Source organism: Sprattus sprattus (genome assembly GCF_963457725.1).
Source record: "Sprattus sprattus genome assembly, chromosome: 2".
NCBI lineage: Eukaryota > Metazoa > Chordata > Actinopteri > Clupeiformes > Clupeidae > Sprattus > Sprattus sprattus.
The window spans coordinates 15,046,304-15,061,947 of NC_137921.1; the positions used below are offsets into that span (position 1 = coordinate 15,046,304).

The following is a 15,644-nucleotide window of genomic DNA, read 5'->3' on the forward strand; positions in this document are numbered from 1 at the left end:
TGAGACTTCGGGCCTTTCGATAACTAGACTCGGTCCCAGAGTGCTCTCCGTTTGTAGTCCCACTCGTGGCTGCAGAGGGCAGGTCACTCCATCGCTGATAAGATGATGGGCTCTGTGCGGTCTTTTTCCCCTCTCTAGTGCAGTAGCAGTAGCAGTAGCAGTAGCAGTAGCAGTAGCAGTAGCAGTAGCAGTAGCAGTAGCAGTAGCAGTAGCAGTAGTAGCGGCAGCAGCAGCAGCAGCAGTAGCAGTTGTAGCAGTAGCAGAAGCATTTGTAGTTGTAGTGCGATGTCTGCCTGGGGACACCTTGGGAAAACCAGAGCTGAAACAGTGTAATGGCAGCTTTTTGTGTGTATATCTTAACCAACATGTGGGATTGTTTTTTTTCTGTGTGTGTGTGTGTGTGTGTGTGGTGTGTGTGTGTGGTGTGTGTGTGTGTGTGCAGTGGTTCAGGGCATCAGGAATGAGCCCTATGGCAAGTACGTGTGGAACCAGCGACTGCTGGACAAGGTGAAGGACACCCTGCATTCTGATTGGCTCTTGTACATCATCCACGGCTTCTGTGCCCAGTCCAGTATCCTTTAGCCTCAGAACATGCAGCCAGTGTGTGTGTATGTGTGTGTGTTCAGTGTCTGTGTATTCAGTGTGTACGGTGTTTGTGTGTGTGTTAGGTGTCTGTGTGCTCTCTCAACAGGTCTCTTAACTTGCTGTAGTTTGATTCTTGTTCCTCAGTAAAAACTGACTTCAGATAAAATCTGTGTGTGTCATCACACGGAAACTACCCTTGTGTGAGTGTGTGTTGTTATCTGTGTGTGTGTTTGTTTGTTCTCTGTGTGCTGCTACCAACTATGCATATAACTGGATGTGAATTGCAGGAAAAAAGGAGGTTTAATGTATATGCTGTATGTGTCTGCGTATTAGACATTATTATACGGCTCCTCAGAATGTTGCAAAAAGTTCCATTGAATTGAATGGGCTATCCCAATGTTCCGAGGTCTGATATTAACTACTTTCTAACCCAGAGTGAGGTCATGCCGTGAAATATCAGACTGAGGCTTAACGTATCGACCAAGCGATAGCGCCAAAGCTGAAGTTTGATATTTTCCGGCATGACCGAATGGTCGAGGTTAGTAAGTTGTTTATTATATGGCATTTTTCGTTCCTTTCATTTTGTTAATTAAAATAAATGGTAATTGTTAATAGAAAACATGTCGTTTTGTTGAGCTCGCAAGTCTTCTCACGACACAATGTGTTTCAGTATACACACTATTCAAGGTGAATGAAAAGGGAACGTTTATATACTGTGAAAAGCTGAAAAACCAGAAGAAGCATTTTTCTAACGTTCATGGTGTGTGGGTGAGGACAGAAAGAAATGAAAGAAAAGAGGACCGATGAGTCAGCTCACTTCATTCACTGGACTATGTGTGTGTGTGCGTGTAGAGGTACGCGGTGGAGAGTGTGCAGGGTTGTGTATGCATATGGATGCATGTATGAGCAGTTTGTGCACGTGTTTGTTTGTTCAGCTGTGTGTGTGTGCATGTCTGCATCAGATTATGAGTGGGTATGCCTGTGGGAATACTCTGTAGGTTTGTTTGGGGATGTCCATGTTTGCTAGATTGTAAATGTGTATGGCTGTGTGTGTGTCTGCGTGTGGATGGATGTTGTTTTGTGCGTATGTGTGTGTGCATGTGCTTGCATGTGATTTAGAGGTGGTGTGTGTGTTGGAGTGTGCCGAAGTAAAGTAAATGTGGTCTGTGTGTGTGTGTGTTAAAGGTGTTTAGGCTGTGTGTGTGTGTGTGTGTGTGTGTGTGTGTGTGTGTGTGTGTGTGTGTGTGTGTGTGTGTGTGTGTGTGTGTGTGTGTGTGTGTGTGTGTGTGTGCATGTGATTTAGAGGTGGTGTGTGTGTGTTGGAGTGTTTGCTGAAGTAAAGTATATGTGGTCTGTGTGTGTGTGTGTGTTAAAGGTGCTTAGGCTGTGTGTGTGTGTGTGTCTGTCTGTATATGTGTGTGTGTATACCAGTGTGTATTGTCCATAACCTTGTTGCTGCAGAGCTGTTGATATACGGTCGGCCAGTGCACGTGAGTTTGATCGCCAGGCGCTCCAGTCGTTTTGCAGGCACACGCTTCCTCAAAAGGGGAGCCAACTGCGAGGTAGGGTCACCATGACAACGCCCTCAATGTTGCACGTAACCATGACAACTCAAATCGCAGCCCATGCTACCACCACTCCAGTACCTTGCACCTTCTTACTACAGCTGTAATCACCACCCATGCCACATGTTACTTTGACTACACATTTAAACACCTTGTTACTGTACTCCAAGTGTACCACATCACTTATTGCTATCTTTGTCCCTCTCTGTGGTGTTGCCTAAGAATACAATGTGTAAGATATGCTCACAATCATACGTGTGTATTTAGTATTGTGAGTTCGTGGGTGGATTTTATTGTTGGATACAGATTTTTCCATTTTCACTTGACCATTGGTTGTGTCTCTGGCTCTGTGTGTGTGTGTGTGTGTGTGTGTGTGTGTGTGTGTGTGTGTGTGTGTGTGTGTGTGTGTGTGTGTGTGTGTGTGTAGGGAGATGTAGCCAATGAGGTAGAGACGGAGCAGATCATCCACGACGCGGCTGTGATGTCGTTCACAACAGGCAGCTACTCGTCTTATGTGCAGGTGCGAGGCTCTGTGCCACTCTACTGGAGCCAAGACATTTCCACCATGATGCCCAAACCACCTATCCGCCGTAAGTGTGTGTGTGAGAGAGTGTGCAAGTACGCATGTATGCATTTGTGTGTGCATGACTCTACCCCTCTCTCCTTGAAAACTATCCTTTTTGATTTGAAAGCACACTTCTCATGGGGTGAAATGCTGGCTTTAATCTCCTGATGGGGCTGCAGATACTCATGCGCTCCTCATAACTGCGTGACCAACTCCCTTTGACACGTGGAGCTCCTCTGCTGTGCCCCGTGGCTGTTAGGTGAAAATAAGACTTCGGCCCCTGCTGTCAGATGTCACTGCACTGGCACCGATGTTATGTCTCCTGCAGCCACAGCACACTGTTCCACAGGCCTCCTGTCAAGAGGAGGTGTTGCGTGTTGGTCTGAGCTGCTTGCTGGTTGCGCTCCTCAGAGAGGAGAGTATCATAGAATGAGAGCCCCAAAGGAAATGCGCCCAGAGCTGTTTGAAACACCCTCACCAAATATCTCTTCAATGCACTTTTCCTTTCTGTCTCTCATATCTCTATGTTTCTCTTTATCCCTCGCCCTCCCTCTCTGTTTCTGTCTTTCTCTATTTCTCTCTCTTTCTGTTTTTTTCTTTCTCTTGTAGTTACTTTAGGGGAGTTGTGATATGAAGGAGTTATATTCTGATTTAATAAAAACATTAACCCCCCCCACCCACCCTTTGTTTCCTTCTCTATCTCTCTCTCCCTCCCTATCCCTCACCCCCCCTTCCTCCCTCTCTCTCCCACTTGCTCTCTCTCTCCCTACCTCCCTCTATCTCTCGTTCTCTCCCTCCCTCTCTCTCCCTGTCTGCCTCCCTCTCGCTCCCCCTTCCTCCCTCTCTCTCCCTGTCTGCCTCTCTCTCCCTCTCTACCTCCCTCTCCCTCTCTCCCTCTCTCTCTCTCCCTGTCTGCCTCCCTCCCTCTCCCTCCCTCTCTCTCCCTGTCTGCCTCTCTCTCCTTCTCTCTCCTTTTCTCTATCTCCCTCTCTCTCCCTCCCTCTCCCTGTCTGCCTCCCTCCCTCTCTCCCTCCCTCTCCCTGTCTGCCTCCCTCCCTCTCCCTCCCTCTCTCTCCCTGTCTGCCTCTCTCTCCCTCTCTACCTCCCTCTCCCTCTCTCCCTCTCTCTCTCTCCCTGTCTGCCTCCCTCCCTCTCCCTCCCTCTCTCTCCCTGTCTGCCTCTCTCTCCTTCTCTCTCCTTCTCTCTCTCTCCCTCTCTCTCCCTCCCTCTCCCTGTCTGCCTCCCTCTCCCTCTCTCCCTCCCTCTCCCTGTCTGCCTCCCTCCCTCTCCCTCCCTCTCTCTCCCTGTCTGCCTCTCTCTCCTTCTCTCTCCTTCTCTCTCTCTCCCTCTCTCTCCCTCCCTCTCCCTGTCTGCCTCTCTCTCCTTCTCTCTCCTTCTCTCTCTCTCCCTCTCTCTCCCTCCCTCTCCCTGTCTGCCTCCCTCCCTCTCCCTCCCTCTCTCTCCCTGTCTGCCTCTCTCTCCCTGTCTGCCTCCCTCCCTCTCCCTCCCTCTCTCTCCTTCTCTCTCCTTCTCTCTCTCTCCCTGTCTCAGTGGACCAGGCGGACCCGTATGCCCATGTGGCAGGGCTGCACTTTGACCAGATGCTCCAACGCTTTGGCTCACCCATCATCATCCTCAACCTGGTCAAGGTCAGTTTTCAAGAAAACACAGCATCATTCCTCACGGCTCGTCATGTGCCTCCTTGTGTGTCTCCATGGAGAAATCTGGGTGGGGGTGGGGGTGTCCTCTCTTGTCCCCTTCTGTCCCCTCCTTTTGTCCCTCTCCCTGAACGTTGTCACCTCATCAGCACTCTTAGGGCCGTTCTTGGTGGTTCCTCTCCTCTCTCTTCCTCTCTCCTTTCCTCTTGTCACCTGCCCTCCCCTCTGCTCACATTGCCGAAGACGCGAGTCTAAAGCCTTGGTACCCAACCAGGGCCCTTGTATGCACGCGTTTATACTTGGTTTTCAAATACGTCTCAGGCGGTCGGCTGAGAAGTGGACAGCCAAGACACATCGCCGTTTACACCTGGGTCCAAGGTGTTCAGGGAGAGACCACTTGTTCAGTGTTCAGACTTTGTTACTGCCTACGTCGCGTCCATGAGAGGCCTGCTGGTTAGTGACGCATCAGGATGCATTGGCGTTTACACTACAAAAGATATGTGGGCCAAGTGGTTGCCGAACCACCACTGCAAATGGTTTGTGAGATGGGATCACATATCTTTTGTAGTGTAAGAACTAATGCATCCTGATGCGCCCCTAACAAGCAGACACTTTATGGACATGACGTGACGTGACGTAGGCAGTAATGAATGATCGACGAAGACGCATTTGAAAACCAAGTGTAAGCTGGATCTCTGCTCAGAGTATCCTTTGCCTCCATTGGACTCCACCGTGTCTGTCCTTTTGTCCCCCCCTATTCAGGCTAGCGCCACTAGAAACACCCCTTATTTTCACTTAACGTTATCCCCCATACATTACTTCCAACCAGCCAATCTCACATCAGTAGCACCTCCCTTACTAGCAATGGATAATAGCACTCAGTGTTTGTGTGTATTTGTGTGTTTGTGTGTATTTGTTAATGTGTGCGTCTGTGGGTTTATGCATGTGAGTTTGTAGTTGTGTGTGTGTACACTGCACAGCTGTAGCTCTGATTCAGCCGACACACACTGCCGTTCACACAGTGAGAGGATTATAACCCCAAGCTCACTTTCCCGGCATCAGAGATAGAGAGAGCGAGAGAGAGAAATGGATAGAGAGAGAGAGAGAGAGAGAGAGAGAGAGAGAGAGAAATGGATAGAGAGAGAAAGAGAGAGAGAGAGAAATTGATAGAGAGATAGAATAGAGAGAGAAATGGATAGAGAGTGAGATTAGAGAGAGAGAGAGAGAGAATAGAGAGAAGAGGCATTGGAGAGAGAAAGAAAATAATAGAGAGTGCAAGTGAATGTAGAATGAATGTAGAGTGCAAGTGAATGGAGTGTGAGTGAATGAGAGAGATGATTGAAGAATTAGGTAGATAGATATAGGGAGCAAATAAGATAGAGAGACAGTGAGTGAGCGAGCGAGAGAGGGAGAGAAATGGAGTGAGTGGGTGCGAGAGAGAGAGAAAAAAGGAGAGCATGAGACGTTCTTGGGTTATCATTTTATGATGTTTTCTCTTTTGTGCCTGACTGCATATATTGTGGTCGTGTGTACCATGGGTAGTCACAAGCAGCTCCCTGCTCCCAGTGGTCGGGTTGGCTAACTGGTTAGAGCTGGACCTGGTCCGCCCTGTCCTAGAACCTCTGTTTGTTTGTTCTGTGTGTGCGTTTGTCTTTTCATTCTGTGTTTGTTTGTATTATTACCCTTCATTTCTTTTATTGATGTGCGTCGCTAAGTCAACAGGGAAACCTATTCCACAGCTACCACACACCACATGATATATTGCAGTACGTCTCATAAACCCCAAAGCAATGCACACACTGGTCACATGATCTAATCCCATGATGCCTTTGTGATGGTAGTCCTCAGGATGAAAAAAAAAGAAAACGTTCTGAGGGTCCTTTGGGAAAGATCCTGATAAAACCCTTTACATGTCTCCCCTTACCAGATGATGGAAAAACAACCAAATTAATGTTTAACCATAATGTTAGAACACCCAGTTTATATTAACATACACATTTAAATTCACAGTATTCACATGTCCAAAAGTGTCATTCCACTAATAATTTTATTCAGTCTTAAAACACAGTTCAGGTGTACATTTTATCAACCAAATGAATATTTAACCATAAAGTTAAAACATATTTAAAGCAGTTTGAAAGCTCAGTTTATTGTAACATTTCATTTAAAATGTATGTTTTACAATACTGTCATAACCAAACCAATGCTTTTATCCATACAGTTCTAGGGTACATTTGATCCACAATCTGGCAATCATGACCTTGGTGTTGGCATTTGGCTTTTTGAGATAAGTGGCAGAAATGGCAGGCTTTGGCCTCAAGGGGTGGAGCAGGTTCACAGGTCCAGGATCAGTTTCTGGCCCTCGGTTAGGATAGGGTTTGTCATTTGCTGTCTAGTTAGGTGTGCATACACACAATCACATCGGATAACTTGGAGGGGAAAATTGATTGATATGAATGCATCAGAAAGATTGCAGATCTAACCAGGAGTGAGTGCATATCAGTGTGCCCTTGGGTGCATATCAGTGTGCCCTTGGGCTGCTGTGTCTGTTTGCTTGCTTGTTTACTTGTTTACTCTCACTTTATGTGTTTAGAAACACACACACACACACACACACACACACACACACACACACTTGTTTGTTTACTCTCACTTTGTGTGTTTAGAAACGTGAGAAGCGTAAGCATGAGAAGATCCTGAGCGAGGAGCTCTACCCAGCCGTCCTCAACCTCAACCAGTTCCTGCCGCCTGAGCACGCCATCGATTACATCGCCTGGGATATGGCCCGTTACACCAAGAGGTAAACACAAACGCACACATGCAACTTGTCATTCTTGTAGGGCATATTGGAACGCACACTATACACCCTCACATTTTGATTAGATTTCCACGTGGAGTTCACACACTCTCTCTCTCTCTCTCTCTCTCTCTCTCTCTCTCTCTCTCTCTCTCTCATTGGCACTGGCAGCAGCGTGCACCTCATAGTTCCTGTAATTCAATACAGCAACTCAAGGCCTGAGGAGAAAGAGAATGAAGGGAAAAAAATCACACAACCTCCTTGAATGAGCAGCTGTGAGGAAAAGAAACTAGCTTTCATTGCTCTCACCGTGGCAGTTTGTTCGATTGTTTCAGTGAAAGTAGTTTATTTTCCTTTCTCCTAAGGTTCAGCAGCATCCCCCCCCCCCCCCACCATGCACAGCACACACTAATACTCTGTGTGTTATTCTGCTATCTCTCTGATATTTCTCTTTCTCTTCTTCTTTTTCTTTCTCTGTGCAGTAAGTTGTGTAACGTGCTGGATCGCTTGAGCATGATTGCGGAGAACGTGGTGAAAAGAACCGGATTCTTCGTCAACCGATCAGACTTTCACTGCCACAGTTTACGGCCAGACGAGAGGTACGCACGTGCACGCACGCACGCACGCACACAAACATTCAAAGTGCTCTATGCACGCGCACACACACACACACACACACACACACACTCCAACGCATTGCTCTATGCAAACACACACACACTCCCACACATTGCTCTATGCACGCGCACACACACACACACACACACACACACACTCCCACGCATTGCTCTATGCCTACACACACACACACACACTCCCTCACATTGCTCTATGCACACACACACAAACAAACGCACACACACACTCTCTCCTTCACATTGCTCTATGCACACACACACACACACACACACACACACACTCTCTCCCCCTTACATTGTTCTATGCAATGTGTAGGTTCAGAAGGAGAGGGCAGAGGGCCTCACACACACATGCACACGCAACTTGTCAGTCTTTTAAGGCATATTGGAACGCACACATACACTCTATCAGTTTGATTAGATTTCCATGTGGAGTCACAAACTCTCTCTCTCGCTCTCTCTCTATCTCTCTCTCTCACTCCTACTCCTCACACACTCTTGCACACTCACACACACACACACACACACACACACTCCTCTTACTTCACGCAAGCATCTTCCGAATTGCCCTATTCATCCAGATCTCAGCCACATGTGACTTCTCTTTGAACCTCTCCAAAGCAAACTCTCGTTGGCCCTGGCAGTGGCGTGCACCTCATAGTTCCTGTCCTGTCTATGGACCTGAGGAGGAAGAGTAAGGGAGAGATAATACACACAAAACCTCCTTGAATGAGCAGCTGAGAGAGAGAGAGAGAGAGAGAGAGAGAGAGAGAGAGAGAGAGAGAGAGAGAGAGAGAGAGAGAGAGAGAGAGAGAGAGAGAGAGAGAGAGAGAGAGAGAGAGAGAGAGAGAGAGAGAGAGAGAGAGAGAGAGAGAGAGAGAGAGAGAGAGAGAGAGAGAGAGAGAGAGAGAGAGAGAGAGAGAGAGAGAGAGAGAGAAAAAAAAACTCAGAGGTATGGGGGAAAGGGGGGGTGGGGGTCCTTCATATCACGACTCCCCTAAAGTAACAGAAAGAGAGAAATAGAGAAAGACAAAAACAGAGAGGGAGGGCGAGGAATAAAGAGAAACATAGAGATATGAGAGACAGAAAGGAAAAGTGCATTGAAGAGATATTTGGTGAGGGTGTTTCAAACAGCTCTGGGTGCAGCTCCTCTGGGTCTCTCAGTCTCTCTGAGGAGAGCAACCAGCAAGCAGCTCAGACCAACACACAACACCTCCTCTTGACAGGAGGCCTGTGGAACAGTGTGCTGTGGCTGCAGGAGACATTACATGGGTGCCAGTGCAGTGAGATCTGACAGCAGGGGCCGAAGTCTTATTTTCACCTATCAGCCACGGGGCACATCAGAGGAGCTCCACGTGTCAAAGGGAGTTGGTCACGCAGTTATGAGGAGCGAATGAGTATCTGCAGCCCCATCAGGAGCAATTAGCTATTGTGCTACTATGCTATTGTGTTAGTTTGTTTCTTTATTAGTTGTATTGTTTAATGTATTGCACTGCAAATAAGTCAGGAAAGAGATGAGCACGATAAACATGTAAAACTAAGAAAAGTGAAAATCTTGACCTGCAGTGTGTGTGTGTGTGTGTGTGTGTGTGTGTTGGCTGCAGGTGGAGGGACTTGGGGGGACAGTTGACATCCACTGGCAGACTTCAGGTATGGCTGTGCTCTCTTTCTCTCACTCTTTCTTTAGTTCTTTCTTTTTATCCATCAGTCATTCTCTTTCAGACGTTTTTGGTGTGAATTGGATATCTTATTATCTTTGCCTGAATAATAATAATAACCTGCATTAGTGAAGCCAAGGTAGCATTCAACCAGATAACAGCTATGTTCTTGTACAATGTGTTACGTCTGTAATTGCATTACATGAATACTTTTTTTTAAATATTCTAAGAATCATTTTTACTGGCACATTTGAATTTTCATGCAACCAAATTAATCTCTCTTTTCCCTCTCCCTGTCTTTCTCTCTCTGTCTCACCTTTTCTTGCTCTCTTTTACTTTCTCACTCCTTCCCTCCTTTAAAAAGACTGGTGTGTTACGGACTAACTGTGTGGACTGTCTCGACCGTACAAACACTGCCCAGTTTATGGTGGGGAAGTGTGCCTTAGCCTATCAGCTCTATGCTCTTGGAATGATTGACAAGCCCAGGCTCCAGTTCGATACAGACTGTGTCAGGTAACATATCCCTATAGGTCAGGGGTCTGAAACTCAGGCCCGCGGGCCAATTCCGGCCCCCCAAGCGATTTTATCTGGCCCACGAAGTTCCATTGATTTGAGAAAAAAAAATTGAAAAGTTCCATTGATTTTAATGGGCCACCCCAACGTTTACCGTAAAAATCTGGCCCCCCAATGACCAGACTGGACGCTCATTGGTCCCCGGGTAAATTGAGTTTGAGACCCCTGCTATAGCAGTGATGCCAACTCGTACGAATTGATCCGTACTAATACGAAAATGTGGTGGAAATACGGCGATACGAATATAATGACTCATTCATACGAATTTAGGGTCAACTTGCAATATTATTTATTGAATAGAATATTTGCAGTAACTCGAGAAATAAGCAAAAATGTGTCATGATTTGGCCTCCTGCTTACTAACGCGGAGGGCGCCATTTTTGTTTAAATTGAACGACGTGATACGTTTGTGCTGATTGGTCGATATTATAGCTGCAGCGACATGGAAACCAATAGGGGAGTTTGGTTCATTGTTATCTATTTAAGTGCGCACAGGCGATTGGGAATGTGTTTTATCGTTTTGAAGACTATTTACTTTTGACGTTGATGGATAAAGTTACCTTGTTGCATCTGCTCTTATTTTACAAATGGCCGTCACCAACATATTTGGGTACGTTTCTGCGATGTTTTCTTTTTTAATCAACTACTGCTCAGTAATATGGAACCCCAATCATTAAACTAATGATCAAGAATAAAACTTTCTTGACTCGAGCGATATATATTTTTCTAATACAAATACGAATGGTTAACGCAGAATTTCCATTCGAATAGAGGTATATTTCTGTCAAAAGAGTGAGCTAAATGAACAGACAAAAGACTGAAGTAGGAACAGACTGCATTTGTAGTTATTCCCGTGGCAAAAAACTGACACGAGCACCGCTGACACTGCTCTTGTGGTCGTTGTCGAGCAGTACTTTCGCGGTCACGGTATTCCATCTAATCGAGCTCCTTTCTTACTTCGCTCAATTTGCTTTGTCTTTTCATTTAGCACAATCTTTCTGTTGTGGACGAACAAGTTCTCATTTTTTTCTCATTTCAAGTTTTTAAATATAGCATGCAAACTTTATAATCTTAAAAAAATGGCTGGGAAAAATAGAAGAAGCCATTTCCTAGGAAACAGACTTTCTCCCAGAGTTAAACCAAAGAATACACTTATATTAGTTAAAGTCCTGTGTCTACCAGTCATGCCTTTTGCACTATACAGTATTTCGGTCCACATTTAGCATTGCCCACAGTGGACTCTATGATGTTAAGACACACATGTCTACCATTAAACAAAAAACAGCCAGCACCAAAGTCCAAGGGAATAAGAGTCTGCTGTCAATGGGTTTTGAGAACCAGTCCAGTGGCATGACCCTGACTGAGAAGGTCACCTGTTCAGCCTTGATTTGATTTTATAAGGGTTGCATTTTGTGTACAGAAGCTTATAAAATATGAGATACTTCCACCACATTATAAAAAGTTTGCCAAAATACACTATGACACAGCCAAATTCACGTGATGAAGACAAGACGCCTTCTCAAAAAGTGATCTTAAAGACTACAAATAAGTCTACATTTGTAGGCTGAATGCCAAAATATTGTTTCTTTTACAAGTACATATCAAACTTTTGCACGTGGAACCCATTACCGCAGTACAGATTTCACTTAAGGAAAAATACTAATTTAGTGGGGAAAATACTAATTTTGGAACCATTGAGTACAGATTGGCACACCACAATGTTGGCAATACTGCTATAGGTGTTCCTTATTTGTGCAGTACTGACATTTACCAGCTCTTTGCTATAAGCGTCAACTCACACAAACTTATCTGTGTTTTTCTATGTTGTGTGTGTGTGTGTGTGTGCCCCTGTTTCTGCCTGTGTGTGAGTGTGTGTGTGTGTGCCTGTGTGTGTGCCTGTGTGCGCCTGTGTGTGTGCGCCTGTGTGTGTGCGTCTGTGGGCCTGTGTGTGTGCGCACGTGTGTGTGCGTGCACGTGTGTGTGTTTGTAGGTTATTTGAGGAGTTGTATGAGGACCATGGCGACACACTCTCTCTGCAGTACGGCGGTTCTCAGCTGGTGCACAGAGTGAAGACCTACCGCAAGATCGCCCCTTGGACACAACACTCCAAAGACATCATGCAGACCCTCTCACGATACTACAGCAACGCCTTCTCAGGTTGGAAATGCATGTGCACGCACTCATTTTGTCACCATCTCTTACATAACACACACACACACACACACACACACACACACACACACACACACACACACACACAGCACTTTTGGAAGGCTTGCACACCACATACAAATCACTGGTAATGCATATTTAATGTCTTATGCTCTATGTACACATGCAAGCGAGTCCTGCAGATTTTTCAGTGTGATCCATCATTACGATGACTTCATAGCTACATACTGATATCCCCCCCCCCTCCCCCACACACACACACACACACACTGACACACATACACACATAAACACCACACACACATACACATGCACATACAGTACATATCCCACATGCAATGCCTCCAACCCTGTGTGTAGTGTGCTCATATACCCATAGAAACTATCCTCTCTTCTCTCTACATTTGGACACTCATAAGCTCAAGTTCTCTTCCTTTTTCTTTCTTCCTCCCTTTTTATCCAATCTTTATTCCTCCACTGCCTTTTTGTTTAGTTTTTCTCCATCATCGTCGCCTTTTTTGTCTTTTCCTCCTTCTTTGTTTTTATCTTCACTACCTTCATCTCTGTTTTTATCTTCAATCACCCACTCGTATCTGTCTTTTTCGTAATTAGTCAATTTCTTGTCCTCCTTCTTCCATGAGACCGCTGACAGTCCCAGGGCATTTGTGCATAGTCATTTGTGTTCTCATTGGGCAAAGTGTTCTTCAGAACTGTAATAGCTCAACTCAGGAACCCTCGTCCAATAAAAAGAAATGGACAGGATGCTACCAGCAGCACAGTGGCCTTTGATGCACACACCTCCCCTTCACGTGCGTGCGTACGTGCGTGCGTGCGTGTGTGTGTGTGCGCCAGAACCACCTTCAGCCAACCCACAAGAGTGCTGATCGAGCAGCACGTTCACGTTTTCACTCTGTTTTCCTCTTTTTTCGGTGGTACAGAAATAAAGACATTGTCACCACATAGTACAAGAGGAGTGTAAGAAGTCCTCCTTTTACGTCATCAGAGAGAAATGGAAGCAAGACCGTGAGAAACGATAGATGGGAGTTTTAAACCCAACGCGCAGATGGGTCCCCCCTTTGAGATGGGTTTGAGATGCAAATTTTACATCTTTGACTGTGCTGCTTTTGGTGGTGTAGGCCATTAATTTGCCATTGCTGCTACATAACTGAAAGAAATTAACGGCAAATTCGGCACTGACAAAAATACCCATACCCACGACCCAGACCTCAGAATTGCATAATGCATAGGGTAGGCAGCTAGTATGAACAACAGGTTTGTTTCTCTGTCCAACACATGACTGTGTACCATGAAACTTAATTTGAAGGACTAGTTGCCTCTAAAAACATGCTTCAAAGAGTGTTAAATACACTGTTTCTTTAGAATATCCTCTCACCCACCTTTAAAGTATGCTGCTTCAACAGATCCTCGTGTGCCCTCATTTCATGTGCTCTCACTGTCATCCCTGTCGAGGCGTAGTTATTATGCATGTGCCGTCTGAAGGTGGGTCGCCATGACCTTGATGGTGGTCAGCGAATACACAGCTGTTCCTCTAGTGAACCTGACACCTTACCCCACCTAAGAGACAAGCCAGCGACAGACTAAGGCCGAATCTCGATTCTTCCCCTTGCCCCTTTTGCTTTGTCTTTGTCTTTGTCTTAACCCTAGCACTTGCAAGTGTAAGGGCCAAGGGCTGAAAACTTTCCCCTATGAAATGAGACGCCACTCGGTTCCGGGTACGTCACTTGGCGTCCCTGGATAATACAGGATGGTACATGTAAAGCACAGGTCGATGTCTTCAAACAAGTGCTGTCATTCTCAGATATCAAACGGAATTCGCGGATAAGTTATCTGTAGACATGCGTGACTGTATGAGCTATGAAACTAGCGATTTAAAAAAGTTTCAATTATGGTTGCAAATATATACGACTGTATGAGCTATGAAACTAGCGATTTAAAAAAAGTTTCAATTATGGTTGCAAATATATACGACTGTATAGAGCACAAAACTAGACTGTCGTAATTGTTTTGTGGACGGTACATGTAAAGCACGGATCGATGTCTCCAAAGCAAGTGGTGTCATTCACAGATATCAAACGTAATTCGTGGATAATAAAGTTATCTGTACACATGCATGGAGTCAGGCTAGTCCTAGCAAGCTACCATATAACCCAATGAAGTGGTGGCATACGCGCTAATTGTAACCTAAAACTACCGTTTGAAAGCTTCAGTTAAGACCTACAATACTATGCATCGTTCGTGTCGTTCATTTCAGATCAAACCGAGTCATTATAAACATATAAAAAGTTGTGTAGATAGCTTTATTTATGTAAAATATTCCTTGCTTCAAGCAGCCATTTTTTTTTGAAAATTCCCGAGCTGGGTTCGCTGTGTGCTCTGGGATAGCCCTTGGAGGAGCAAGTGAGCTCAACGATAATCTTAAAAACGAGGGCCATACACCCCTCAACCTTACCCCTTAATCTTGATCAAATTGGGTATTGAGACACCACTAGCTCTCACATGAACGCGCAACTTCGAGGGTAAGGGGTAAGATAAGGGGTAAGGGGAAGTATTGAGATTGGGCCTAACACTTAACACCCTTGGGCTGCACGTATGCGGCGGTCATCCAGGTCAGGTTATCTTATTAGTAAGAGCCATGCTTGTGTCCATGCTTTTTCACACGGCTGAGTGATGGAGTGGCAGAGAGTCCAGGACTGCTGCTTCTGACGGGTGACACCCTCTCCCTCACTCCTCAGTACCTCGGTAGCTCTTGGTGGTTCTGTGCGAGGTGTGATTTGGATCACCCGGGCGTCTGAGGTCATCACACCTCTTTAATACAGAAAGGGTGCTGACCAGAGAGACGCGCGCACACACACAAACACCTATGTATATATGTACGCACACTCAGAAGTTCAATATGTTTCCTGGATTTGAGTGGAGTGGAGTGGAGTGGAGTGGAGTGGAGTGGAGTGGAGTGGAGTGGAGTGGAGTGGAGTGGAGTGGAGTGGAGTGGAGTGGAGTGGAGTGGAGTGGAGTGGAGTGGAGTGGAGTGGAGTGGAGTGGAGTGGAGTGGAGTGGAGTGGAGTGGAGTGGAGTGGAGTGGAGTGGAGTGGAGTGGAGTGGAGTGGAGTGGAGTGGAGTGGAGTGGAGTGGAGTGGAGTGGAGTGGAGTGGAGTGGAGTGGAGTGGAGTGGAGTGGAGTGGAGTGGAGTGGAGTGGAGTGGAGTGGAGTGGAGTGGAGTGGAGTGGAGTGGAGTGGAGTGGAGTGGAGTGGAGTGGAGTGGAGTGGAGTGGAGTGGAGTGGAGTGGAGTGGAGTGGAGTGGAGTGGAGTGGAGTGGAGTGGAGTGGAGTGGAGTGGCGCGCGGGTTATGGGCACACTGAGTAAACCACAGCGGCCCCACAGTCATCATGGCCAAACATAAATGGGGCAGAGGAA

General features: G+C 46.2%; 1 protein-coding gene across 1 annotated transcript in view; it reads left to right on the forward strand.

The window, feature by feature from the left end:
• The window catches only part of fig4a (FIG4 phosphoinositide 5-phosphatase a), a 59,873-nt gene that overhangs the window by 10,075 nt on the left and 34,154 nt on the right, over positions 1 to 15,644 (forward strand). The window contains exons 7-15 of the mRNA XM_080833368.1: positions 443 to 571; positions 2,047 to 2,147; positions 2,578 to 2,740; positions 4,267 to 4,364; positions 7,040 to 7,173; positions 7,653 to 7,769; positions 9,413 to 9,458; positions 9,831 to 9,979; positions 12,030 to 12,196. Of these exons, the coding sequence (XP_080689494.1) occupies positions 443 to 571; positions 2,047 to 2,147; positions 2,578 to 2,740; positions 4,267 to 4,364; positions 7,040 to 7,173; positions 7,653 to 7,769; positions 9,413 to 9,458; positions 9,831 to 9,979; positions 12,030 to 12,196 (1,104 nt within the window). The remainder of the gene's footprint in view (positions 1 to 442; positions 572 to 2,046; positions 2,148 to 2,577; positions 2,741 to 4,266; positions 4,365 to 7,039; positions 7,174 to 7,652; positions 7,770 to 9,412; positions 9,459 to 9,830; positions 9,980 to 12,029; positions 12,197 to 15,644) is intronic.